This window comes from Bos indicus, chromosome 17, assembly GCF_029378745.1.
Source record: "Bos indicus isolate NIAB-ARS_2022 breed Sahiwal x Tharparkar chromosome 17, NIAB-ARS_B.indTharparkar_mat_pri_1.0, whole genome shotgun sequence".
NCBI classification, from domain to species: Eukaryota; Metazoa; Chordata; class Mammalia; order Artiodactyla; family Bovidae; genus Bos; species Bos indicus.
The window spans coordinates 63,401,690-63,428,955 of NC_091776.1; the positions used below are offsets into that span (position 1 = coordinate 63,401,690).

The window sequence follows — 27,266 nt, forward strand, 5'->3', positions numbered from 1 at the left end:
GCACTGCTAATGCTAATGTGTTTGAAGGCATTATGATGATGCTCTGTATTTTATGAAGACTGAAAACTACCTAAAAACCCAGATTGTAAAAAAAAAAGAAATTCATTATGGGACTTCCCTGGTGGCCCAGTGGTTAAGAATTGTCTGGCAGTGCAGGGGACACAGGTCCAATCCCTGGTCTGGGAAGATCACACATGGGGGACAGCTGAGACTGTGGGCCACAGCTACTGAGCCTACGCTCTCTCAGAGCCTGTGAGCCGCAACTAGGGGGTAGACCCTGCTTGCCACAATTAGAAGAAACCTGGACGCAGCAATGAAGACCCAGTGACGCCAAAAGCAGATTTTTAAAAATGTAAATATTAATATACCCATAAGGAAATACGGATGCACTGAATATATTTATTGCACAAATGGTTCCTTCAGCCCCATGAGTTACAGCTGGCTCTGTGCCTGCCAGGGACATCTGCTCACCCGTGCACTTGTTTGATTCCTGTCCCTGTTCTTGTTCAGCTTTGTAACTTCCCCAGGCCTAGCAGCACATCCTCCCTAGAGAGGATATATGTGCTGAGTGAGCAAAAAGAGTGAAAATCATTCACATACAGAACATGTGAGTAGTGGCTTCAACACCATCTGTTCTAAACAACTTGAACCTTGCAGGAGAATCTGCTGTAGAATGATTTACAAATCATTAATTTTACAGTAAGTACGAAAAGTTGCTTAAAATAATAAAACCAATATACACGATCAATAATTACGAGCTAAGAGTACGTGCTACACCAGAAATAGTTAAGACAGTGGATGCTCTAAATCTGGAAACAAAGACTAAGGCCCAGTTCAGAGAGGAATCATTTAAATATATCAGGGTAGAGAACTAGTGTAACAGAGACTGCCGAGTCCCAACCACTGGACTGCCAGGGAATCCCCTATAATGAACTTGAATGCTAATAAGACTGCTGCCAGGCTTCACAAACAAAAAACTCAAGGAAATAAAAAATAGTAAATACATGAGTGCCTATTTACCAGGCATTCTGTCCATTTTGAATTCTATCCCGGAGCTTGGACAATGTATGACTGCTAGTGATTCCCTGCAGTTTTACTTAGAAGAGGTTCCAGTGGAAATGAGAACAGAGACAATACCACTGACACAAGAAAGTGAAAACACCCAAACCCGTTAGAGATATGGACTGAATCAGTAAAACTTATTCTATACAACCCACTTTGCAGCAGTTACTAAAAGCAACAGTGACAAAAGCTTGGGAGCAGCGCCATCAACCAGGACTTTATTTCACATGAACATCTGAGAGGAGGAATGCAAACATGAGCATGCATAATGAAAGCAGTGCTCGGGGTCACAGTCAAAAGGGATGTAAGACGAGAAAATGAAAACCAGACTAAGGATGTAGTTCGCAGCTCAGTTTGTTTTTATGGCACAATAGAAATGAAAGGCAGTGCCACCCTGAGACTCGGGATTTTTAATAAACTCTGGTTTTTAATAACCTGGAACAGAGCCCTGTAATTAGTTGTAATTTACTGAGATATGGAATCTTGAGCACAATATAATGAAAACTGAAATCTCAGAGGAAAAATATGAAAAAAAAATACAAGTCATAAAAATATGATGATTGCTGCAAGGAACTTATAGCTATTTATAGAGATTAATCTAGGACTATGTCACATTGATAGAACAGTGAGAAGAGACATTTCTGGCTGATCTGCAGTTGAGTCTGATCTAGTTTCTTCAGGTTCAGTGCCCCTTCCTCTGGGGACATAAATCTCAAAAGGCTGCACATGGCTGAGCCCTATCCAAGACACTAGAGGCCCAAGGTGTCCTGCCAAAACGTTAGCCAGCCAGGTGACCTTTTGAGGCTCAGTTACATACATGTTGGGGTCACCCATCACCCCCAACAATGCTCTATGCAAATTCTACCAAAATGCTTCTAAAACTAGGAAAGACTCATTTCTCACCACCTTTTCAGAAAGCATCCATGGACGCCCCCAGACTGTCTCGGGGTTCATAGTTCTTTTCTTCCAGAAAACAAGACAAAATCGTTTTGGGACCACTAAATTAATAAACCCTGAAAATAATAAACTAGACCAAGACCCACAAGTTTGTTTTCAATAGAACAAATTTAAATGGCAATTTTAAAAACTGAAAAACTTGTCTCCTATCTGTAATTAAGAGTCCTCACTGGAGGTTGACAATTAGGGGTGAGACAACAGGAAACCCGTAGCCCGTCATGGAAGACAACTTGTAAGTCCTAGCACCGATTTAGAATCTAACATTATTTATCAACATATCACAAGACTGTGAGAGCACTGTCAACGTGTGACTATGAAGTCCCTTTCTGAGATAAAAAAGGCAGAAAAGGGCCTCCTGTATAGCCATCACAGCTTAAAGCCCAGCCAGACCCTCACTCCATTTAATCGTGGACCTGAACATTCATGGAACTATTTTACAGTGACCCGAACACTGGAACAGAGCCTGTACAACGGTCTGGCGGCGGCATATCAGAGACCTCACCATCCTCACTCTCTGTACCAACGAAGTCAGTTCCAAGCGATTCTGGGATGTCCATAAGGCTGAGAAGAAAGAGAAAACACAAGACTGATTAAGTCAGCAGTCGCTGGAGCATTAGAAATTAATCTCAAGAAACAGCTAAAAGCACCGTTTTATAAATGGCTGTTTTCACTTACAGCTAAAAAGTCTTTGACCCTAAGCCATAAATGAGGCACTCTGATTTTTTTTTAAGTACCAGCCCTAAATAACACTTCACGTGGCCCTGTGAGTCCCTGATCTGAGACACGCACTGATCCATGGTGGAGGAAGTTTAGAAAATGCTGTTCCTTGCACTCGAGAGCCCCGGCTGGCTAGGACACTGACATTCTGCAGAAGGTGTGGGACCTGCTCTGCTCCATCAGCTTCCCAGAGTCTCTGACCAGAGGGGCCGGCCTCTGTCTGGCAGAATGTTAGTGCCAGGGTGGCCAGGGTGGCCCTGGCCAAGGAGGGACAGTGGTGACATGCCTGCTGAGCCCTTGCTCACTTCCCTGGTGCTTTACTCATCAGCTCCTCCAAAGCACGGGTGATGGCCTTCGCTTCTCTGTGCTCCCCTGAGGTCCTGCACCAGGGGTCACTCAAGTACTTGGGGAGACAAAGAAGGAAGGAGAGGACCAGACGACAGGGAGGGGGTGACCATAGTGCTGAGGGCAGGAGAGGAAGGGACCCAGGTCCCGGTCACCCCGCTCAGCTGGGCACTGCTGTCCAGACAGCTAGGACCCAGTCCCACTGCACCTTCCCCCCTCACCAGCCGCCCCAAACCTCTTCCCAGATTGCTCTTTGTCCCAGACAGGGTCGCCAGGCACCAGCAGACCAGTCGGGACCTCAGTCATCAGGCTGCAGCGGCAGGAGCCAGAGCAAAGTTGCTGCAAGGTCTATTTGAGGCCCAACAGAGGATCGAACAGACCGTGTGTCCAGGCTCCCTACCAGTCAGGAAAGGAAAGGAAACACACGAAAAGAGGAGCAAGGAAGAGTCCAAGGTGCTGGGAAGTGGCCCTGTGCCTGGGGCTATGAACGGGGGACCAGGAGGGCAGGGCCGACTGAGCGGCTCCCTACCTTGGGCCGATAGCCCTGCTTGGCCATCGTCTTCGCCTCCTGCTGCAGCAGGGCGGCCGTGAGCTGCTCTTCCCGCCTCGCCTCCTCTTCCTCCTCCTTCTCCTGCTGGTCTGCCTCCCATGCCTGCAGCTGCCGCTCTGCCACCTGGGCACCAAGAGGAAAGTCACCCTGGATGGGCCACGGGCAGGACCCTGCCTCCTATCTCGAGGGACAGCCTGGGGTCCCCTCACTGGAGCATCAGTGCTGAGCACCAGTGCTCTCGTGGGAAGGACACTCATGGACCTGGAGAGGTTATGTGTGTGGTCGTATGTACCTTGTGAAACACTCTGGATGTGGCCACGTGTTTGGAAGATTCTTTTGTGTTAACTATTAGGTACTGAATTGAATAAAAGAGACTTGGGGCCAGAGAGCCAAGTGCTTGCAGAGGCAACCAGGAAAGAGGTGAGGGGCAGGAACAGTAAGCATAGCTTTCCTAGGAGATGGAGGACCCAGAGCCTACAACCAGAAGGGTCAAGGTTCCAGTGGGAAACAAAAATGGATGCTCTGAGCTCCTGATTGTGGGCTTCCTAGACAAAGTCCAGGCCAGGCTGTGGAAGTAAGTCAAGGGCCCCTGAGCCCTGTGCCTTGATGGCACAACAACCCCAACAGGGCCTGCTGCCCTTGCGCTCGTCCCAGGGCTCAGCCCCACCTGTGCTTCCAGCTCCTGTTTCCTGGCCGATTTCAGTTCCTCACTCTCCTCTTTCTCACGACGAGCTAACTCTCTTGCCTCCTCAAGATCTTGAATAAGTTGCTCTCTGTGTCTCAGGGATTCCTCCTGCGCCCGTCGGTTTTGTTCAATCTTTTCCTGGATCTGTTGTTGTCTTCCTGTCAGAACCTATCCTCAGCAGAAAGTAAGAGGGGAGGTTTTAGTTAGACTTTAACAGATGCCTCAAAAGTGATCCACCAACCGTGGACCACTCTGCAGCTGCAGCTACACAGCCACCAGCCTAATCCTCGGCCTCAGGCCCACATGCACCAGGCAAGCCTGCTGCAGGGTCAGCCCAGACAACTGGCTGTATTTCCCACACGCCCCCATCACACGCAAGGTGCACGTGGCCTGTGCGTGTGGAGACAGCCAAGCACCAGCAAGACCGGCAGGCAGGGCTGGAGCTCCGTCCCCACAGACGCACAGCCACAAGGCGACGCTCACTCCTTATCAGCGAGTGCCAGAAAAGCAAGAGCCACAAGCCACGCAGGCAGCCAGAGGTAGAGTCGGGGTCATCCCGCCAACCTTGTGGCTGTGAATTCACTGCTCAGAGCAACAGAAACCTGCTGTGCTTGATTCTGGAGGATTCGTCCAGAACACGGTCCAGTCTCGGGAACCACCTGCCATTCTGGACAGTCAGGCTCTCTGGACAGGACAAGTGGCCACAACAAGGAGGGATGTTTTAAATGGGAGGGAAAAAAGTCAAAAGATGCTGGAGAATATCTGGTATTCCTAAAAGAGCACCAGCTGGGACCCACGTTCCCACAGGTTCTGAAATGTAGCATGCTGGCATGCACAGAATACAAGATCCATTTTAAACTACTGTAGATGACTTTCAATACATGGAGAATAAAGGCTTTCTTCCCCAAAAGATTTCCTTTGAATTGGGGTGTGTCTTATAACAGACTACTTCTAAATGACAAATGAAACAGTCATGTTCTTTAGTCCGCTTCTGGTGTTGCACCCCAAGAAAAAATTCCTAAATATGAAAAAGGTTTCTGCACCAGGTGTTCATCGCAGTGTTTCTTAAAAGGCTCCAATTAGAAAAAAATGGACCCACAAAAGGAACAGAAAAACAAAGTGTAGTCTACCCACGTGATATATGTCATCACAATGATACTTACAAAGATACATATTAAAATGACAAATAGCTCAGTATAGTAAGTAATACATAGGAAAAATGTTATGCATAGAAACAGAAACATAGAAGGAAATAAATAGTGGCTGTGGAGATGACGGGTCTAGGTGACTTTTTGGTTTTACTTTTCTGTACTGAAGTTTTTTTCTGGGAAACATATTACTTTTATGATGACATAAAAGACAACAAAATAACCTGAGGGGACTCTGTTCCCTGAGCATTTGGCAGGGTCAACACATGGTCACCAACCCCAGACACCTGCCCGGCCGAGCTGCGCCCCTCCCGGGATTACCTCGCTCATCAGCCGGTCTCGAGCACTCCTCTCGCGGGCCCACTCTGCCTCTCTCTTTTCCCACACTTCCTTGGCCTCTTCCCTAGGGAGACACAGAGCGGATGACAGCGGGCTCCTTACCACCGCCAGTGGCAGAAGAGAACCAAAGAACAATCAAGGCTCCAGGGAGCCAGGTAACGCATACTTTCTGCGGGTCAACCTCCAGGTAAACTTCAGTGGATTACAGGTAACGGTAACTTCACAGAAAATACTACTGTCATAAGTACTTTTTAAATTCTCTTTTTTAACACTCCCTCTCCTTACAAAAAGCACTGGTAATGACATGCCCCCAGGACATTTAAACACAGAAGTGAATGAAACCACTGGGAATGGAGAGGAGGAGGGGCACGCCAGTGCCTGAGCTCTGCTGCCGTGTTCCTGCGGTCACTCTAGCTCACCGTGGTCCAGGCAGGTGAGTGGCCTTGACTGTCTGTGGCCCACCAGCCTGGATGTCAGGTTTAAACAGGAGGAGGACTATAATGCACTTAGCACTGTATCTGGCACACAGTAAGTGCTCAATAAGTGTTAACTGTTATTCCATTACTTCACTCTACCAGATGAAGTTTTAGGATCAAGACTCATTTATATAGGCCTAAGATGCATTCAAAAATGTCTCCATAATTTATAACAATTTCCTTTCAAATTTCTAAGATTTCAGATGAACAGATCCTTACTTTAAACCCCAGGGGTTTCCACCTTACATAACCCGAGGGAAACACCCACAAGCTAGGTCCATTAGCAAAGGTGTGCTCCTCACGAACGATGGACAGAGGAACAAGGACGGGCGTTTCAACAGCAGCAGACGACCCTCATGGTAACCTGCTGACCTGTGGGGACCGCGGCACAAGGGGACCTGAGGATGCCACCTCTCACCTCAGCAGCATCTGCAGCTCCGCCTCCCGCGCCCTCTCCAGCTCCAGCTGCTCCTCAATGACCCGCTTCATCCAGGCCACGTCGGCCAGGGCCTGCTCCCGCCGGGCCTGGTGCACACGCTGGTTCTCGTCCTCCTCCTCTAACAGCGCCTGCAGGATGCGCTTGTCCGCCTCCTTAGAGGACAGACGAGGAAGCGCAGTTACCACAAGTAACAGCCTCCCTCCCTGATCACAGGTCTTCTGGGAAGTGATTGCTCAGGGCCACTTTAGAGGCCACCAACGCCCAGGAGCTTTTCTCTGCCCACCATCGGGAGAGACCCTCTGCACCACACGCACATCCTTGCCCTCGGACACACCTGGCAGCCCAGCTTTCTAGAACACAACTTCAAGCAGTTCTACTGCAGAGGATATAAGCTACAGAAATGCTCAAAATGCTTCCTGCAGCTGTTCCATAAGAGGACAGCCACCAGGATGAGCGATCTCTCCTGTCCCATCTCAGTGAGGGAGCCTGTCTAAATACTTGCCAGAAACACTGAACAGCTAGCCAGAAAGGGCAAGCTCAGTTTAAGAACACTGGTCTTGAGGTCTGAGGTGTACTGTTAGGTACTGGGTTGAGCAATGCCACATCAAGTACATTCAAAAACGAAACCAAGAAGCCCCAAACCCACCACTTCCCTGAATGTGTATGGCTCACCCCTGAACAACATGGGTTTGAACTGGGCGAGTCCACTAACCACAGTTTTTTGTCAATAAGGATAGTACTCATATTTTTATTTTATAGATCTTTAATATTTTAATTTTATCTTGGAATATAGTTGATTTACCATATTGTGTTAGTTTCATGTATACAGCCAGGTGATTCAGTTATAATGGAATATATCCATTCCTTTTTAAAATCTTTTCCCATATAGGTAATTACAGAGTACTGAGTGGAGTTCCCTTTACAGATTTTATATTAACTAAGTGGGGGAGAAGTGTCTGACTAGAGATTACAGTATGCAGACTCAAAAGAACTGGGGTTTGAGTCCTGATTCTATCCAAACTGTCTTAGCTTCCTGCCCTTCAGTGAGTCATTTATCAGTTCCTATCAGTTCCTTTGTTTTTGAGGCAGAAATAACAGTACACAGGTTTTCATTTCCATGGGGGTCAGTGCCCCTAACCCCATGTGGTTCAGGGGTCAACTGTATATCCAGAAAGATGTATACCCAGACACCTCTGGGGAGGGGCAGGGATTGCGAGGGCTGCTGGTCAAGAGGGGATGACCCTTGGTGTTTTCTCATGAGAACGCACCCGTTACTAAGCAACAAAAAACGAGTTTTTCAAAAGAAAGTACAAGCAACACCAGACTGCCACTTCAGACTTACCAGTTCCTCTTGGATCTGCTGTGTGCGTCTATTGAGCTTCACATTATACTGATGTCTCAGGAAGCGTCTAGAAATGACAAGATATGGGTTGCCTTTAGTGCTTATGATCATAAAGAATTCTGCAGAGGTTAGACTGTTACTTTCTACAGATTGTATCCCTTCTGCTTTCAGGGTTACCAGGGCAAGCCTGAGAAAGTAAGAGGCTCGCTGGCCTGGGATGGGCAGGCGAGGGGTGGGGGCCTTCCCACACGTACCCCAGTTCCGCCTTCTGCCGCAAGGCTGCCATCTGCCTCCTCTCCTCCTCCAGCCTCTCCAGCTCCCAGCGCTGCTTCAACAGATTCTCCTGCTCCTTCTTCAGTTTGGTGGCCTGTGGTTACCGGACAGCAAACCCAGTTAGGCTCGTCATCCCTCATCTCCCTTTCTAACAGACACGATGCAACAAGGGCGGCCTGGCCACCTGGTACCCGGGATCCCCTCCCACTTCCAAGGCACTAAGTCCTTTGGCCCAGCTTACTCAGTCATCCCGGCTGGGTCTTTCCCAACCCCGCCGACAAGAATGAAACCCTGCCCCACATGACCCTGCACTGCCCACGCTTACTGCAACTTAACCTCTGTCTCCCCAACCTGACACAGCCCTTGGCTGTATTCCCAGCAGCCAGTCTAGTGCTCAGGCACAAAGGACCCAGTTCTCGAATCACTGAGGCCTGGGGGAGGAGGGCTGCTCCCCTCAGAGTTGCTGGGCACAGGATTCTTGGAACAGCCTCCTGGACCAAAGATCCTCATGGTTTGTCCCAAGACCCCAAAACTACTAGCCAGGGAGAACTGTGGGCTGGCTCATCAGACTAAGTCAGGTCTACCAAGCACACACTGAACTCCGGGTTCTCAGAGGTCCTCAGACAGCAGGCCTCTAGTCACATCTGCGGGGACAGGTGTGATCCCCTGAGGGTTAGCGTTCAAGAATCCAGCACACAGCGTGAGTGTGGAAGAACCACTGGTGAGACCGCACGTCAGGAGAAACCAGCTTGGCTCCCCTTCTTAGAACCACCTCCCGGATGCCATCTCCGTATGGAGCAGCTTCTAAAATGCCTGTTTCCTCACAATGAGAGGCTGAGAGTGAGGAGGCCCTGGTGGCCGGGGCACGCCCTCACCTCCATCTCCTTCGCCTTCAGCTCTTCCATCTGCTGGCGCAGCACCTCTGCCTGCAGCTTACTCTCCAGCTGCCTCCTCTCCTCTTCTGCTTTCATCCGTTCCAGCGCTTCCCGGCGGGCCGTTTCATACTCATTTTCAAATCGTTTTTCCTTTTCCTCTTCAGCGGCTTCTTGCTGCATGGAGCCAAAGGAACGTGGGGGTCAGTGTCTGTAACACGGAGCCAGCGAAGACCTCACCACTAGTCATCAGGCCACAGGGCCCGTTCTTCACTCTGACACGTCTACACCTGAGCAGGCTATGCACTTATCGGCCGTGAGGCCTGGGCTCAGCTCTCACGGTGGGAACCATGGGCGTGGTGCTGCTCTCAGAGACGAGGCTGGGAGCACAGTGCCCAGCACGGAGGAGGGGCTCAGGACACCGGGTTCCTTCCCTTTCACAAGTCCACAAAGCACTTTCCAAAATGAACCCAGAGGCAAAGCGATGGGGCCACGAAGTGTGGACTTCCATCACCAGAGGTGCTGCTGTCAACCCAGGTTGAGAGTTTATGATGTAAATTATGTCCAAAGAGGCTACTGGCAACAGAACCGCCTTTAAGGATGCGCACTGCATCTACCATCGCCCAGCCCTGGACACCTGGTCTTATTCTGCCCCGAGAGTGATCACCTGGGACTCTTTTCTGTGCAAGAGCAACAAACACTCCGTTTTAACAGGTGTTAAGTAAACGGAGCAAAGGTCTATTCCTGGCCTGGAGTCACTGAGATGGAAAAGAAACAAATTCAAAGACTTGGAGAGAGTCTCCCAACACAGAGCACACCTGTTTTTTTTCCTCTTTCTGCGTTTCCCAAGCATTTATCACATGCCTCTTGTGAAGGTCCGATTCGATCTGAGGATGAGAAGGCAAAAAATATAAACTTCCTCAGTGGTTCACAGGATGGATGTTCACTGCTGAGCCCTGTACCGTGGCCTGGAATGTGACCAGGCGTCTTACAAGGAAGTGCATGGTGACCCCAACATACATAGTCTAAATGCAAGTCAGTAAGAAAACCAAAGGACCAGGCAATTCTAAGCCATCTCAAGAACTGGAACAAAGTATCAAAAACTTTTCTCCCAGTCCCCTTGGAGCTGAGCTGACACTGAAATGGAAATCCAATCTCAAAGGCTACTGTGGTGGGTCTAAACCCTGTGAGGCCCCAGGGCAGCAAGACCTGGGTGAGGAGCAGACTCAACTTTTTGCCTGGCTCCCCAAACCTCCCTCTGCAAAGGAGCAGCTGTGAAAACACACACCACCTGTATCGATGGATGCAACAAATTTGGGATTATTAATAAGAGATCTGGGTTTAAAGAATCTTTTGGATCAGAAAATGAATCGTAACAATGTCCAAAGGCTTTTGTTTGGAAAATTGTTTATACAAGTTTTAAATTTTTCTCAACTTACAAACATAAACATTTGCAACTAACTTGAATGTTCTGAATAAACAACTGAGTACCTGACTTTGGAGGATCCACTGAAATCTACAAGTGGCCGAGGAGAGGTTTAGTGGTAACCACATGGCATACCAGAGCAGCCAGATACTCTATTATGACTGGCAACTTCTAAATATAGTTACGTGCACATAAATTAACACCACCAAATAAGTTGCTCAGAGGGTAAAGAATCTGCCTGCCAATGCAGGACACCCAGGTATGATCCTTGGATCAGGAAGACCCTCCTGGAGAAGGGAATGGCAACCCACTTCAGTATTCTTGCTGGGAAATCCCACAGACAGAGGAACCTGATGGGCTACAGTCCACGGGGTCGCAAAGAGTCGGACACGACTTAGAGACTAAATACAAATGTATACACAAATTGTAAACTGAACTAAATTAATGATTTCTGTCACGGGATTCTCTCCCTGTAGACCAATCTCTGCTGAATGATGTCACCCCAGCCACAGTGCACCCTTCTCTCCTTGCCCCAAAGTCTTGTGGATCTGTCCCCTTTCTCCTGCCACTCCAGTTCTGACCATCATTCACCTGGGCTGCAGCCGCAACCCCTCAATTGACATCACCCCTTCCCACCCCCTCGACACTGCTGCTGCTCCCCAAAATGCAGCCAGGGCCCCACTGCAGCTCTGCTGAGAATCTCGCAGGAGCTCCCAGGTGACTCCAGGGGAAGGCCACCCAAGGCTGTCCCAGGTGGCCCCATCTGCCTACCCAGCCTCCACTGTTGGGTTTCCCCCTTCCTATCAGATGTCCCAACCTCTTGCAGCCTCTTGTAGATGTTAAATAACCAAATGAACCAGATCTTCTGTGTGGAGCCTCTTTCCAAAGCAGCTGGAGTGATGTCTTTTTCATCCCAGCACAAGATGCAAATTTAAAAACAAGGCGAGCAACGTGATTTCATCTACTTAGGCAAACCAATGGGAGGATCTCTTTGGTGTTCACCTCTCGAAGTTTGGGGTTGTTCTTTTTCCAGTGTTCATACAAAAGTCGTTCAGCAATCTGCCAAGAAAACACAAAGAGGGGAGACTGACGTCGCTTTTGCAATCCATCCACGTTTCAGGTAACCCACAGTGAAGTCAGCTGAGCCTAAGAGCTCTTCCACTGGCAGCCAGCACCACTCCTGCCCTTCAGACCTCCCTCGGGCCTCAGGAGGTGTCTGGCTCTCAACAGACACAATCAGGTGCTGACAAATGATTCATTTTTTTGGCTACGCCAATCTTAGTTCGCGATCAGGGATTGAACCTGGGCACTCAGCAGTGAGTGTGGAGTCCTAACCACTGGACCACCAGGGAGTTCCCACAAGTGACTCTTATAATGGTGATAAAAGGGGGCCAAAATCTGATGCTACAGATGGGTCCTAGATGCTAAAGATCTACTTCAAAATATACAGCAGGCTTAAAAACAGAGCTTGGAGACCACCACTACACATGACTACTTTGGAAGTTAAGTTAAAATACACCAGTCCCAGCCTTTCATGGGACCAGAGAACTAGAATAAAGAAAAAGGACTCAGATATAATGATTTAAGGAGCCCAAGAGACTAAAGATGACTCCTGGAAAATACACACGAAGAACGACTCAGAGTCAGCACTTTTCCCAGCTGGCTCTGCAGTGAACTGCCATCTCATAGCCCCTGAGGGGGACACCTCATGGCCTCACTGACAGGCTGGGGACTTGGGCTTCACAGCCTCCTAAAGAGCTACGCAAAGTTACCAGCTTCCTTTGCTCCTCTCGGGCTGCCTTCAGGTTCCCGTGCTGCTCCCGGATTCTCCCTTCCCTCAAGTTCATGCTCAGCCTCAGCTCCTCCAGTTGCCTGGCCAGCAAGTCCTGCTCCTCCACCAGAAGCTGCCTGAGTCTCTGCCGTCGGGCCTCCAGACGTTTCCTGCCCTCCTCCTTCATCTTCTCCCGCTGGTAGGCATGCATGCTGGGCGAGAGGGGCCACCATCAGCCAGGAGTGCTTCCAGCTGCACGGGGGCTGCATGGCTGGCTGTGTGGGTGACAGAGGCTACGGCACACAGAACGTGGTGACCTGGGAAGGTGTCCTCCAGCCAAAGTGAACAGACCAGGTAATAGAACCACTATGCACAACAGAATCTTGTTCTTGAAAGAAAATGTATGAGAGGCATATATATGCACATACTAATATTATCTGAGTAGTTACCATGTACTACATAACCTGGATGGTTTTTATAGTAGTCATGACATAAATCCTATAAAGTAGGTTCTGTTTGAGCCCTACTTCACTGATGAGGAAACTGAGGCTCATTCATACAGCAAGTGACACAGTCAGAATTGCTATCTAGATCTGTCCGACTCCAAAGCCCATAGTCAGAATTGCTATCTAGGTCTGTCCGACTCCAAAGCCCATGCTTTTAACTTCCGTCGTTTCGTATGTATCTCTCTCTATAAAAATGGTTGTATGCTTGTATCTATATTTACACACAAACACAGATGAAGAAATGTACAGGAGGCTATGGACCAGACAGTTCACGGTGGTTCTCTCCTGGGGAAATGGGGCTACCAGGGGACTTCCGGATTCTACATACATGTCTCATCATCTTATCTTCTTCAGTCAAATGTGTTACTTCACTGATAACCTTTTTTTCCGTTTCCAGTTGGAAAGACATCACCATGCGAGTATCCATGGAAATCATCACATTTCCATGAGAGTATCCATGCCGGCCAGCCACCCTCCCCCAGGTCCTTGAGTCAGTCACATCTCCTGGCAGCAGGAGGCCCTCCAGCCCTAAGGGAAGGTGCTCACCGCACAGTTACCTCCGCTGGTAGGAGGCCCTGGAGCTCCACTCTGCCTGTTTGGAGCTGCAGATGTCGGACACCTGGAAGTAGCGGCTGTTCTGGTCCCACTGCTGCCGAAGATGTGCCTCCTGCTCCCGGCGGCGCTGTCGGGCAGCCTGCTGATCTGGGAGTCGCCGGCTGCACCAGGAGGAGGGCAGCGTGGGGAGTGCCATCTGAGGAGAACATGTTCTTAGGGGCACTAAGAACAGGAGCCTGCTGCAGCCCCTCATCCCTTTGAGGCCCGGTCCTCACCCCTGGGCTGCACACTGGAATCGCCTGGGCCCTAAGGCAGACCAATTAAGTAAAAAAAAATCTCAGTGCAGGCTCCCAGGCATCAGCATTTTAAAAATGACTTGCTACCAGGACCGCAAATCATCTAGCTGAAGAAGCCTGGACTGCACCCAGCTGTGAGCCTGACATCATTAAGGGCAGTGCAGAGGCAGGGAGCCAGTCCTGACGACACTGGACTAGACACTGGACTAGCACACGGCGGGTTTCTGTGCTCTGCCTAAGGTAACAGAGAGGATAACTGAAGGCATATGGATGTGGGCCAAGCCCTTGACTTATATGACCTTTTTCATTGTTACTATCGCCCTGTTTTTTTGGCAGCTGAGGAAACAAGTTCAAAGAGGTAAAATGACTTGCTGAAGATCACAAAGCAAGGAAGCAGAGGAAATTTAAACAAGAGCTGGGAGTCTAATTCATGTTAGGCTGGGATGAGGCCCAAGCTCTGTAAACTGCAAGACAGTACCTGTTGGTACAGTACACCAACATGCCCTGGCTGTGAGGTGAAATCAAAGTCGCTTGCTGAAATGAAACTCGTGTCCCACTCTTTGCAACCCCATGGACTGTAGCCCACCAGGCTCCTCTGTCCATGGTATTCTCCAGGCAAGGATACTGGAGTGGGTTGCCATCTCCAGGTGTCACACCTGGTAATGTTCTGGATGAGCATGGAGGGAGATCCCTCCTCCTACAGATGGGGAAACTACTACCCAGAGGGAAGAACCAATTTGCACGGGTCAAGGGGGCGATCTGGGGACACGGCCGGAGACTCGAAAGCAGAACCAGTCTCTCCGACACCTCCCCTCAACCACTCCCGGTCCAAAAGCTGCCCCAGGTGCAGGGTCTACACAGTGCCTGGCTGTGACAGTGCTCAAGGAGCTTCTGGCAAATAAACAGAGTCCTCCGAACCGGGAGGAAAATCATCTGCGTCTATGAGTCAAGCTTAGCCTGAGGCTGCCAGGTCAAGATCTGTCTTCAGACTGTGGCAGGCCTGACAAACATTTTTCTTTGCCCCATAGGCCGCCTGCGGATAAATCTTTGCACGAGGATTGAGGAAAGTGAAGATTCCGGCCCCAGATGAACCATCAACAAGCTGGGAGGCTCTCTGAACAAGTCGCATCCCTCTCTCAGCCACATACAACAAAAACGGTTATAGAAGAAAGGGTCGGACCGAGGCCGCGCGGGGAGCCGAGTGAGGACTGGAAGCCGAAGCCCCGGGCGCCCGCGATCGCGTCCCGGAACGGCGGGCGCGCTTCCCGCCGCGCGGAGCCAACTGCGGCAGAGCTCTGAGGGTTCCGACCCCAACGCCGGCCCCCGACCGAGCCTAAACCCCCGACTCACGTTTCTCTGCGCGCCGGAGTTTCCCAAGACTGCCCCGGCCCAAGGTCCCGCAAGCCCCAACTATTCCCTGCCGGCCCACGGCGACCCTCTCGGACAGCGCTGCACTTACGCCGGCCTTTTCCCCGCTCGTTGCCGAGGCAACGGGCCGGCGATGGAGCGCCGCGAGGGCCAAGCCTCCTGCATCGCGATTACTCGGCGTGCATAGAGAGAAAAGAAGTCTGTGTTTTTCTGTGGTGCCCCCTCGTGGTGGGCGGGAGCTCAATCGCGGACATCGCTCGTCTAAGGAAAAGAATCCATTCACTACACCAAATTCAGGATGGTGGCTACCTGAGGGAGGCAGGTAAGCGTCGGGGAAAATCAGAGGGGTATAATAGGGAAGAGAATTATAAGCCAGTCGCCCTCAAACCTGGGTTCCCAAGAGAATCATCTGGAGAGTTCTGAAAAATCCAGATGCCCAAACCGGACTCCAGACAAACCCCATGGAGCACTCCGAGGGAATCAGTGGCTGTCTAAGCCCCCCAGGTGTGTTCAACGTGCCGCCAGCTCGAAGAACCGCTGGTGTAAGTAGGTTCGAGCTATTGGCAACTTTCTATTGTCTTAGGATGGTGGTGGGTTCAAGGGTGTTCCTTCTGTTAGTATGTTTTGTAACTCACATGCTACGTGTATCATTTTATGTACCAACTATTCTCTTAAAAAATAAAATTAAAAGATTGGAAATTCCCCGGCAGTCCAGTGGTTAAGACTCCCCGCTGTCACTGCCGAGAGCCTGGGTTCAATCCCAGGCTGGGGATTCAACCCAGGAACTGGGTTCAATCCCAGTTCCCCAATCCCTGTCACTGCCGAGAGCCTGGGTTCAATCCCAGCTGGGGATTCAACCCAGGAACTGGGTTCAATCCCAGTTCCCCAATCCCTGGTTGGGGAACTAAGATCCCACAAGCTCTGTAGTGTGACAAAAGTAAATGAAAAAATAAATGAAGAACAAAAGTGTTAACTCTTTTACTCATGCTCTTTTCATTTTCCCACTTTTGTCTTCATTTATTCTTCCCTTCACCCTTTCCTCCTTTTTATTTTTTATTTTATTTATTTGGCTGCCTGGTGTCTTAGTCGCCGGCACTCCCATTTTCTAGTTGTAGCTTGTAGGCTTAGTTGCTCTGCCACATGTAGGAACCTAGTTCCCCAACCAGGGATCAAACTTGGGTCCTCTGCATTGCAAGATGGACACTTAACCACCAGACCACCAGGGAAGCCCCCCCACCCCTGCTCCACTTCCTTCTTTTATTCACTTCTCTGTTTTTCCTGGATGAAGTATAATGTCTGGTTGAGCAGAGTGACCCCTGTTGCAGCGTCCACCACAACAGTCGTGTGGTCTTGGACAGGTCACTTCATCACTCTGAGCCTCCGTGTCCTCATCCGTGAAATAAGAATGTTCAAGTAATTGAAAAAGGAGCCTATTATTACCGGGAAGGCTGTGACACCTCCGTAGCCTATGCAAGTCACCCTAAACCTAGGCCAGAGCCGCCCACACAGCAAAAGAGCCTGATTAATAAATAGTTGTTGATGGGCCTCTTTGAGTGTGATAGGAACTTCAGAAATGTGTGAATTGTGCTGTGGGAGATGAGCCTTCAGGTCCTGGTTTTGCACCTCTTGGCAAGGGCCTTCCACTCTCTGGGCTTTAGTTGCCTCATCTGTATAATGGCCTTAAAGGACCAAACAAGCTCAACTACTGGGATCAAGGGCCTAGGGCTTAACTGACCTTGTCCTGGAAGCCTGAGGCCCCAGGCCATAGCCTCTGGCCTTTCTTCTGGGACAGGAGAAGCTTGTAGGTTGTGGAATTTGTCTGAGGAACCACAGCTTGTAGGTGGTAAGCCCAGCCTTGAACCCAGCTCTGTCTGATTCCAGGGCCTGGACTTGCTCTGCCGCTCCACAAGGTTAGGGATCATTACCTTCCCTGCTATGGTTCTAGCGCCCAGCACAGCGTAGTCATTTAACAAATATTCATCGAGAATGAATGAGTAGATTCCCCCCAACTTTGAGCCCCTAATTTTTCTCCAAGAGAAAAAGGGAAAGATGGTGTTGAAAGAAAGCAAAAAGAAAAACAAAAAGGAACTAACATTGTTTGAATACCTACCATGTGCCAAATGCTTTCAGATGTATTTTCTTGTGTAAGCTTCCCTCCAGCAGGTGAGGTTCCTGCCCTCGTTCTGCAGATAAGGAAACTGAGACTCTGAGAGGTCAAGCAAATCTCTTGCCAGCACCATGAGAGCCAGGATTTACATCCAACTTCCAGAGCTTGTGAACCTCTTTTCAGTCTGCTTTTCCAGAACTGTGTGGTTTACAGATATAACTCTTAAAAGAGGCCAGTAGATGTGGACCAGTTTAGCCATATAAAGTGCTCAGGAATATTAAATATTTTGTGACAGGTTGATGACTATGGCCCACAGAGGGGTAACCCTGGCAGGTAGCCATCAAGATGGACACCGCATGCACAGGCCCTGGGCCAGTGCACTGTTTCTTGGTGCTGTTCTTGGGCTTGTTTGGAGGTATTCTGGCAAGAGATGAGAAAACAGGAATGGGAGTGGCATGGTAACACCGGAGCGGCTTCCCTATTAGCTGAACGGGGACCGTGCTGGAGGCCATGCAATGCCCTTACATAAACAGCAGGTGGCGCTGCCGAGGCACATTTATCTAGGCTGGGTTTTCACAGCGTTTCACCAACCACCCTGGGTTCTCTCTTCATACCTAAGCTGGCCTCCCCGCCCTCCCTGAAGACAAGGATGTCTTGTAGATAGGGAAGCTCAAAGACTCTGGGGCTACAAGGCTGCCTCTCGGAAGTCCGGTTTTGTGTTTTAATAACAATAACAACAGGAATAATAATAGAGGTAGGTATTATCCATGAGAAAAAGGTGTAAAAGGACTTTTTCATCCGAAACAGTGGTTGTCAATAGGGGCCAGGATTAGGGGTGATTTTAATTTTTCTCTCTGGGTTTTTAATTTTACATTGGTCACTGTTATTTGTGTAATTTTATTAAAAATAAAGCATTGGGCGACTTGCCTGGAAGTCTGGTGGTGAAGACTTCGCCTACCAGCGCAGAGGATACTAGTTTGATCCCTGGTAGGGAAGCTAAGATTTCACATGCCTCTCAGCCAAAAATCCAGAACCAAAACAATAGAAGCAATATTGTAACACATTCAATAAAGACTTTAAAAATGGTCCACCTCAGAAAAAAAAAAAATCTTAAAAAATCAAAACTTTGGTTGGTTGATCATAACATATTGCACTTCCCCCATGCTTTACACTTAAGAGGTGCTTTCCATGCATGAGTCGTCCAACCCTGACATTCTGAATTGCTAGGAGAGCTTTCTGATAAATCCAGATGCTTGATCCCCGAGACAGAGATTCTGATTGCATTGGTCAGGACCGGGGCCTGGACATCTGATATTTTTTTAAACTTTTAATTTCAGAATAGATTTAGATTTACAGAAAGTTTCCAAAGCAAGAACAGAGAGTTTCCTTATATTTCACACCAATTTCCCCTGTAATTATTAATAACATCTTATGAACATTTCATACACCCAAAGGACAGACATATGACATGGGTTTGGGGGTAAAATACACATAAAAGAGACAAAAATGACCACTTTAACCATTTTTAAGTGTCCAGTGATATTAAGTATATTCACAATGTACAACCATCTCAAAGTAGGATTTTTAAATTTACTTTGAATTTTTTTCAATTTTTTTTTTTCTGTTTCAACTATTTAATGTAAAAAATCAGGTCATGGGAATACAAATCATCATTATCATTATCACTCTGCAGCTCAGACATCACACTGTGGGTATGTTTCCATAGCCAGGGTGTCACTGGCAAGAGAAAGCGCGAGAAAACAAAATAACTATTCAAACACTCCTTTCCCCGGGCAGGTTGGCAGTCAGCTGCATCCCACGTGCACAGAGAGAATTCCGAAAGAATGCTGCTCGGTGGCAGTGAGGCAGGGGCCTGGATTAGCGTGGTTGCTTGAACTCTGCTGTTTCATCACTCGGGCTGGTTCCCTTCCCACGGCGGAATTTCTAAAGACAGGCGCCACCACGAGCACACAGCGCCCTTTCTGGAAAACAGGTGATGTGTGCATCTCTTGCTTTTAGAATCAAAGTGTAATTCTTGGACCATGCGAACCACTGGGGAAGGGATGTCAGGGGTTCTCCCCCTGCTCCCTTGGGGGAGGTGAAGCCCAAGAAGTCTTGTCTCTTGACAAGTCCCCCTGCTGGATCTGACGTCACCACAGCTGGAGAACCACCTGGCCCTGCGAGGCAGGGCTCACCCATCCAAATCCCTTCCTCTCTAGGGGAACCAAGGCCCAGAGATGGGGAGGTCGTACCCAGATGAGATCAGTGGCAGAGCCAGTGTCTCTAGTGAGAGCCGCTGGCGGCGTTAGTGCATGGAGGCAGCAAAGAAGAGGAGACTCGGTTGGCACCTGCTTGACACTTAGTGTTTCTAGGAATTATGGGTTATCACAACTCCATTTTTCAGATGGGGAAACATACAGCATGGCTGGCCGTATGATGTGTGCCAGGTCCCCACCCCAAAGCTTACACTGGTTCCATCCTGCTGAGCCATCATCAGATCTGGGCACAGTCCACAGAGATGGGGCATGGAGCCAGCCCTGTGTTTTCCATGCCTTTCCCAGACATGGGCACCCACTAGCCATCCCCGGATGGCAGAGAGCCTCCCGTTCCTAACTACAAGGTGACTGGTGGCTGGTGTCGGGGCAGCTCCCTTTTCTGCTTGAACTTGAGCCCTCCCTGGCTCCCCATGTCCCTGTGAGCAAGCCACTGAGCCTGGCACGGTCTGGGCCCTGGCCGACTTTGCCCGGCATGCTAGCCATCTTTTTGTTTGAGTCTCACGGCACTATTTCTGCTGTGCTGCTCCCCCTGCCTAGAAGGCTCTTTCCCATTCTGACTCTCTCATCCTTCAGGTCTTGGTGTAAACGCCCCTTCCTGTGAGAGGTCCTCCCCACAACCCCTCTAAACCGGTCAGGTCGCCTAGCCTCAGAACACATTGGATTTTTCCTCCATACATTCCAGTGCTCAGTAAATGATTTTAAAGAGTAACATCCTGCCTGCAGTGGACTGCAAAGTTCATGAGAGCCAGGGACCTGGCTGTCTGGATGCTGGTGTGTGTCCCAGCCTCTGCTGTGTTGCTTGGTATACAGTGGGTACTTAATAAATACTTTGAGAGTGGGTGAATGAAACTGTGGCCCGTGGGGTGCTACATCCTCATAGTCAGGAGTGTGGGGACATGGGCTGGAGGGCCACACCTCTGCCGGAGAGGTTTGCCACACAACCTGGGCAGTGTGCAGGACCGGTTTCTAAAAAATCAGTGCGATCTGTTGAGCAAGCACCTGGGATGTTCCCAGATTCTTCGGATGAGTTTCAGGAGCCTTCTTCCTGTCCCCTGAGCTGCACCTCCACTCCACCCTTTTTGGCACAGTGAGGAACTCACATTACTGGCCTGGGTCCTGCAGCCAAGCCAGCTACCTGGGGCAGCAAGAGTGAGGGGCACACCCCCGGAGCCACTAGTGGAACCAGAAGGCAGAAGGGGCTTTTTTTTTTTTAATGGCTTCAGGTTAGTTCATTTATTTTATTGTTTAAAGTTGTATTGGAGTGTTGTTGATTTACAGTGTCATGTTAGTTCCAAGTGTACAGCAGAGCGAACCAGTTATATGTATACATATACTCACTCTTCTTTTAGATTCTATTCCCACATAGGCCATTACAGAGGATGGAAGAGAGTTCCCTGTGCTGTACAGTAGGTTCTTTGTTTTGTTTATTTATTTGGCAGCATCAGGTCTTAGTCACATCTTCGTTGCCTCACGTGGGACCTTTCATTGCCGCACGTGGACTCTAAGTTGTGGCTCATGGGCTCTGTAGTTGTGGCGTGTGGGCTTAGTTGTTCCAAGGCACGTGGGATCTTAGTTCCCTGACCAGGGATTGAACTCACATCCCCTGCATTGCAAGGCAGATTCTCAACCACGAGACCACCAGGGAAGTCTCAATAGGTTCTTAATAGTTATCTGTTTTCTGTGTGTAGGAGTGTGCACATGTCAATCCCAGCCTTCTGACTTGTCCCTCTCCCCCTAGAAAGGGCTTTTGAAATACTTGTTCCAGACCCATCTGCTCTGTGGGGAAACTGAGACACACAGAGGGAAATAGAGTCTAGAAACCTGTCAACAACAGAGTCAGGACCGGATCCAGGAGACCCCCGAGAGGTGGACCTAGCTGCTTTCACTCTGCTCCCACCCAGAAGTACTGAGAGCTGGGCAGGGCATTTCTAGAATCATCAACAGTCTCACCTGCAGCACCCCCAAGTGACTTAGGCTAAGCGCCAGCCTATGTCCCAGGTGATTCCTTAAATCCTTAGGTGCCATCTCCTTGAATCTTCCCACTATGTTGAAGGAGGGGCTCTTAGGATACCCATGTTACAGATGTGGAAACTGAGACTCAGAGAGGTTCTTTGCCCAGGGTCACACAGCTAGAAGTGGTAGAGCTACCAGTAGCAATGGTAGTTTGTTGTGACACTGTCTTAGGTCAGTGACCTGATTGGGTTCCCTCACAGCATTTTTTCCCCAAGGCTGCCCCATGGGTAGAAAATGAAGCAGAATTTCTCCCTTTACTCTGTGCTGTTTAAATGCCCAAAATACTATTTTCATGCAGCAACTGAAACAAAAAATGTTCAAATATTTAGCTGTTGTCTGTGGCACTGTTTTCCTGGGATGGCAGCAAGCGGGCCTGCTGGCGAGCGTTGCCTTTGCGTTAATTAGGGAGAAGCAGCAGACGGGCTCCGCGAAACTGCAAGGCGGGTTGGCATGGCGGCTCTTCACACCCAGAGGAGTTGGCTCAACAAAGCCAATTTGGCACGTTTAATCCTGCTGAAAACCTGGCAGTTGGGGAAGTGACATCACTGGAATCAATTACCCCCAGAATTGCCAGTCCTGGGTAGAAATAACTCAAGAAATCGATTCATAATAACCACACCATTCATCGAGGGCTGCCTGCCTGCCAGGGCACCCCCCACCCCTCACCCCTGCCGCCAGGTTTCCATTAACCTGTTAAACCCCACATCAGCCCTGAGAGGCCATTACCATGATTACTATCCTCATTTTACAGGTGGGATAAACTGAGGCTTAGAGAGGGGAAGTGTGGCCAGCTGAGGAATGGCCCTCAGAAAGATCAGGTGCTATCCCTGGAGCCTGTCAGTGTGACCTGATTTGGAAAAGGGGTCTTTGCGGATGTGATTAAGGGTTGAGATGGAGAAATCATCTTGGATTATCTGATGGACCCTAAATGCCATCACAAGTGCCCTCCTTATAAGAGAGAAACAGGGGACTTCCCTAGGGGTGCAGTGGTTAGGACTCTTGTGTTTCCACTGCAGGGGGCACAGGTTCGATCCCTGGTCTGGGAAGAGCCCACAAACTGCATGGTGCAGCCAAAAAAAAAGAAAAGGAAGAAGAGACGGAGAGAGACTTCATGTACACAGAGGAGAAGACCATGTGAAGACGGAGGCAGAGGCCAGGGTTATGCAGCCGCAGTCTGGGACATCTGGAGCCATCAGAAGCCAGAAGAGACAAGGGACAAATTCTCCTCTAGGGCCCTCCCAGCATGTGCAGCACTGCTGACACCTTGACTTTGGCCCGGAGATACAGATTTCAGACTTCTGGCCTCCAGACTGGGAGAATAAATTTCAGTTGTTTGAAACTGGCAAGTTTGTGGTCATTTGTTACAGCAGCCACTGGAAACTTATACAGAAGTATGGCCCATGGCCATACAGCTATGAAGTGGCTCAAAACATAGTAAGTGCTCAATAAACGTTGGTGTGGTTGTTTGGTCACTACGTCGTGTCCGACTCTTTTGCGACCTCATGGACTGTAAACTGCCAGGCTCCTCTTTCCGGGATTTCCACTCCCTTCTCCAGGGGATCTTCCTGACCTGAGGATCAAAGCCACGTCTCCTGCATTGACAAGCAGATTCTTTACTGCTGAGCCACCAGGGAAGCCCTCAATAAATGTCATCTGTTACTATTATTATGACCATATTATGACCAAATCAGCCTTGGGAAGCTGATTTCCAGGGTGAAATGTCCAAAAGAACATGACCTTGGTCTTCTTTATCCATCCCAACAAACACTGTTGAGAAGGGACCGTCTGAGTCACCCAGATTTGACAATTTGGTTTGGAAAGAAGCTATTAACACAGGTGGAGTCGGTTCAGGAAAATGATGAAACTTGGTAGAATGAACACCTCACTCCCACTGAGTCAATGCCTAGCACTAGAATTAACTCCACTGGCCAAGCTGGTCCTGCAAATCAATTTGAGAGCAGGTTCGTAGCTGATGGAGCAAGTGTGATGGCCCAACAGTTCAAAAAGATGAGGTGGCTCCTCTGTGTCTGGAAGTATCTCCCACACAAAACCTTATTTATTGTTGACTCCATCCTCTGTCCTCTTTGTTTCAGAGTAATACCCAATACATATGTACTGAATGTGTGACGTTTGCCCCACTACAGTAAGCTACAGTGGGGGTTGATGGTCCATAGCTGATGGCCCCAGCTGCTAACGTTCATGTGGCTCCTCCCCGCGCTTCCCATCCCCTCTTCTCCCTCCCCTTCCCGCCCATGCCCTTCCCTTCCATCATGCTAAGTTGTGTCAGACTCATTGTGACCCCATCAACTGTAGCCGCCAGGCTCCTCTGTCCATGGCAGGTGGATTCCTTACCACTGAACCCCCTGGGAAGCCCCCTCCTCCCACTTCCATTATATTTGATAACGGTTTGATCAGGAACTTCCCTGCTGGACCTGTGGTTAAGAATCCATTTTGTAATGCAGGGGAGATGGGTTTGATCCCTGGTCTGGGAACTAAGATGCCACATGCTGGGCAACTAAGCCCATGCATGTGCCATAATAAAGAATCCAGGGTAGTCTAAACAAGGGGGTCCCAGCAACATCAAGTGAGCTGTAGAGGGAGGGGGATAAGACACATGCTGGTCCACAGAGGGGTGTCATAGCCCAGTGGGATAAGAAGAGTGTCCATATGGTGTGAGAGTGGCCCCATCATAGGGGCCAGAGCTTGTGTGAGTGAGGAGGGCATCCTAATGGAAAAGCAGCTTGGCATGGGGGGTCAGGCAGCCTCCCAGGTGACACTAGTGGTAAGGAGCCCAGCTGTCAATGCAGGAGATGTAAATTTGATTTGATCCCTGGGCCAGGAAATCTCCCTGAGGAGGGCACGGCAACCCACTCCAGTATTCTTGCCTGGAAAACCTCATGGACAGAGGAGTCTGGCAGGCTACAGTCCATAGAGTCACAAAGAATTGGACATGACTAAGGCTACTTAGCACGCACACATGGGGTGTCAGAGATTGAGTAGGGTGTAGAGGGTATCCTTGTTGGGTAGAGGGCAGCATCAACAATAAGAAATCATGATCTATGGGGTGGGGGTTGGTCAATTAAGTGAACACACCGAGAATACTAGGTTTCTCACTGTCAGAGAGGAGGTTACCAACATGGAACGACTAGCATTAACCCTGTGGAGTTAGGTTGGACTTGGATCTATTAGGGTGAACTCATGCTTTTCAACATCAATAGAAAACCATGGAAACAAATATAGATATAAGTGTGTGTGTGTGTGTGTGGACATCCCTGGTGGTCCAATGGTTAAGAATCCACCTTGCAATGCAGGGAACTTGGGTTCGACCCCTGATTGGGGAACTAAGATCCTACATGCTGCAGGGAGTCTTAGCCCACACACCCCAACTAGTGAGAAACCCAAACACTGCAACACAGATATCACATGCTGCAATTAAGACTCAAAGCAGTCAAAAAGTACAAGAAGAGCCTGGAATATCTTGTGTCAGAAAGTAAGGAAATGTTTAAAGAATGGTAGGGAGACAGAAGCCAGCTGAAAAGGACCATCACGGGCTGAGTCTGGGATACATTGGGCGCCCAAATAAATAATAACAGCAATGGATTGTAACCCATGGAATCAGAAGTCTGTACTGATGAAAATAAATAAATGGAAAGTCTGATGAGAGATGGGATAGTAGTCTCAAAATACCTCTCCATGAACTATGTATTATTTTCAAAGAGGAAAGAGGAGATTCAGAGGCTCTCTGAGAGTGGTGGGGACTGTGGAGAGCTGGGGATTCCATCCCACAGCAGGCACTTAAAAATTTTGTTGTATGGATGGGTAGGCATCAAGACATCACATTCACTCAGAACAACGACCCATCTCACCACATCGAACCCATATTCCATGACAAGACAGTTTTTCTAGACTTGAATTTTTGATATCAGCCACAGTCTCCGGTGGTTTGGCTGAGATGGATCAAGTTGAGAAATCGGGGTGTCATCTGAGGCTGGCGGTCCCCATGTAAGCTGTGATCTCTCTGTTGAAGTAATGGCAGGGCTGTGTCTGAAATATGGGTGGGGGTTCTGGGTCCAAGTGCTGGGCGGGCTGGTGAGGGAGGCTTCAAGGAGATGGTATCTTAGGATGCCTGAGGGGGGTGAGGTTGGGTGGGGTGGGAACAAGCCAAGTTTGACGGCTTGGGCTTCTATTCGTCGGTGAGCTGACTTGATGGAACATGTCAGGGTTTGGGTCATGAGTAAGACATGATGATAATCTTTTTTCCCCCAGATCCTTTCATTTCCTGACTATACATGGGTTTGGAACAGCCTCTTCTCTCATTTTCCCCTTGCAAAATTACATTGAGAAATATTGAATAAAGTTTGGCAATTATTTTTACTGACACCGGTGAGTTCTCATTGCCCTTAGCTTAAAATCTAAACTATATACCACACTCTACCTAACCTAACAAGCCCCTGCTCTCCTCCCTGAGCTCAGTTCCTATCATCATTTCTCTGCCTCATCCTCTCACTCACTCCACTCCCTTTCCCTCCCCTGGTTGCTTGCACACACCAAGCTCTTTGTCACCTTAAGGCTTTTTCATGTGTCCCAGCCACTCTGGCTGTCTCCTACTTCTTCTTCAGGTCCTGGATCAAATGTCACCACTTCATAGGTACTTACTGCCCCTCACTCCCTACATCCTATCACAAGCACATCCTCAGTCATCCCTGTCACTCCGCCTTATTTTATTTTCTTCATTACACTTAGCATATGAATTTGTCTTATTTACTTATGTATTGTATTGTAATATAATGTATTATCTTGTCTCCTCAACTAGAATGTGAGCCCCCACAGGAGCCAGGATTTTGCTGTACTGTTCATCACTTTATCCTCAATGCCTAGCACAGTGCACGGTGCATGGTGGGAGCATAGTGAATTGCTTATTCTGAGAATGAATGAGAAGCTCTCAACAGCTATGTGCTAGATTTTAGGATACATGCATCAAGGTGAGTTGTGACTGAGATGAATTGTGCTCCAGGTTGTGGCAAGCATGTGCCTTGGTCTATTGGGGTGAAGTCAGGTTTGAGGAAACATGCACCAGTCAGGTGGTGATTGAGTTGGATTGTACACTGGGCTGAGTCCATCAGGTAATATCAGACTGTACAGGTCAGACTGGACCCCAGATTTCAGCTGACAAGAGTCCTAGTTAGGCATGACTGAGTTAACTTGTGATTGGCCAGTGTCCAACAGGCAGAAGATCACTAAAGAATCAAGGATCCCCACTGTTGTAGCCAAAGAGAACTTTGATCACAGCAGGGTCCAAAAAGCCTCTTGGGACTGTTAAAGGTTAGTCCCTGTTTGTGGGGTAGCAAATGTCCTGAAGGATGCTGGCAGGATTGGGCCGTAACCTGGGCTGGTGGATGGGTTGTGAGTTGTGACCTTGCCCATCAGGCGAGGACGGGGCCCGAGCCAGTTCGCCTGGTTGCGGGGTGCCACGCCGGAGGTGGCAGGAAACACGAGGGGACGGGACACCTGGGAGCGGCTCACCTGGGCGTACCTGAATGTAGGAGTCGCCGCGCTTCCGCGCGGGCGGGTTGGCCCCGCCCCCCGGCCAATGGCGGCGCGGAGGTCCACGGCCGTGGGCGAGGATTGGGCTGGCGGGCGCGGCGGCGGACGCGGATTGGGCGCGGGCGGGCGGGGGTGGGGCGGCGCGGCAAGCAGTTTAGGCGCTCGGCCTGCGGGCGGCGCTGAGCGCTCGGCTACGCGG

The 27,266-nt window shown here is 49.4% G+C and overlaps 1 protein-coding gene and 1 long non-coding RNA gene across 4 annotated transcripts; one reads left to right on the top strand and one right to left on the bottom strand.

Annotated features, from left to right (window-relative positions):
- Positions 1-1,253: 1,253 nt before the first annotated feature.
- TCHP (trichoplein keratin filament binding) lies at positions 1,254-15,246 on the bottom strand. 3 transcript variants are annotated; one of them, XM_070769704.1, is made up of 14 exons: positions 15,110-15,227; positions 13,739-13,769; positions 13,466-13,659; positions 12,404-12,614; positions 11,634-11,690; positions 10,024-10,092; positions 9,209-9,382; positions 8,315-8,427; positions 8,061-8,127; positions 6,698-6,870; positions 5,786-5,867; positions 4,299-4,484; positions 3,611-3,754; positions 1,254-2,580 (listed from the first exon to the last, which is right to left on the bottom strand). In XM_070769704.1, exons 3-14 carry the CDS (start codon positions 13,657-13,659, stop codon positions 2,548-2,550), a joined length of 1,503 nt encoding a protein of 500 aa, XP_070625805.1. In that variant the 5' UTR covers positions 13,739-13,769; positions 15,110-15,227; the 3' UTR covers positions 1,254-2,547. The 3 variants fall into 3 exon arrangements, with proteins under 3 accessions (XP_070625805.1, XP_019832887.2, XP_070625807.1); XM_019977328.2 differs by lacking the exon at positions 13,739-13,769 and having other exon boundaries at positions 15,110-15,246; XM_070769706.1 differs by lacking the exon at positions 13,739-13,769 and having other exon boundaries at positions 15,219-15,236.
- A 36-nt stretch (positions 15,247-15,282) lies between these two features.
- Positions 15,283-22,869, top strand: LOC139176757 (uncharacterized). The gene is made up of 3 exons (XR_011561201.1): positions 15,283-15,449; positions 19,032-19,227; positions 22,540-22,869. It is a non-coding gene; the product is annotated as an uncharacterized lncRNA (long non-coding RNA).
- Positions 22,870-27,266: the final 4,397 nt, after the last annotated feature.

What these genes read in the sequence shown, in the direction of transcription:
- TCHP (XM_019977328.2), bottom strand. Translation starts at nt 13,659, where the DNA reads ATGGCACTCCCCACGCTGCCCTCCTCCTGGTGCAGCCGGCGACTCCCA. An exon ending in CGGCAGAAGGCGGAACTGGG is followed by an intron (nt 8,128 to 8,314) that starts GTACGTGTGGGA and finishes TGTCATTTCTAG; the next exon opens with ACGCTTCCTGAGACATCAGT. An exon ending in AGCAGGGCTATCGGCCCAAG is followed by an intron (nt 2,581 to 3,610) that starts GTAGGGAGCCGC and finishes CTTTCTTCTCAG; the next exon opens with CCTTATGGACATCCCAGAAT.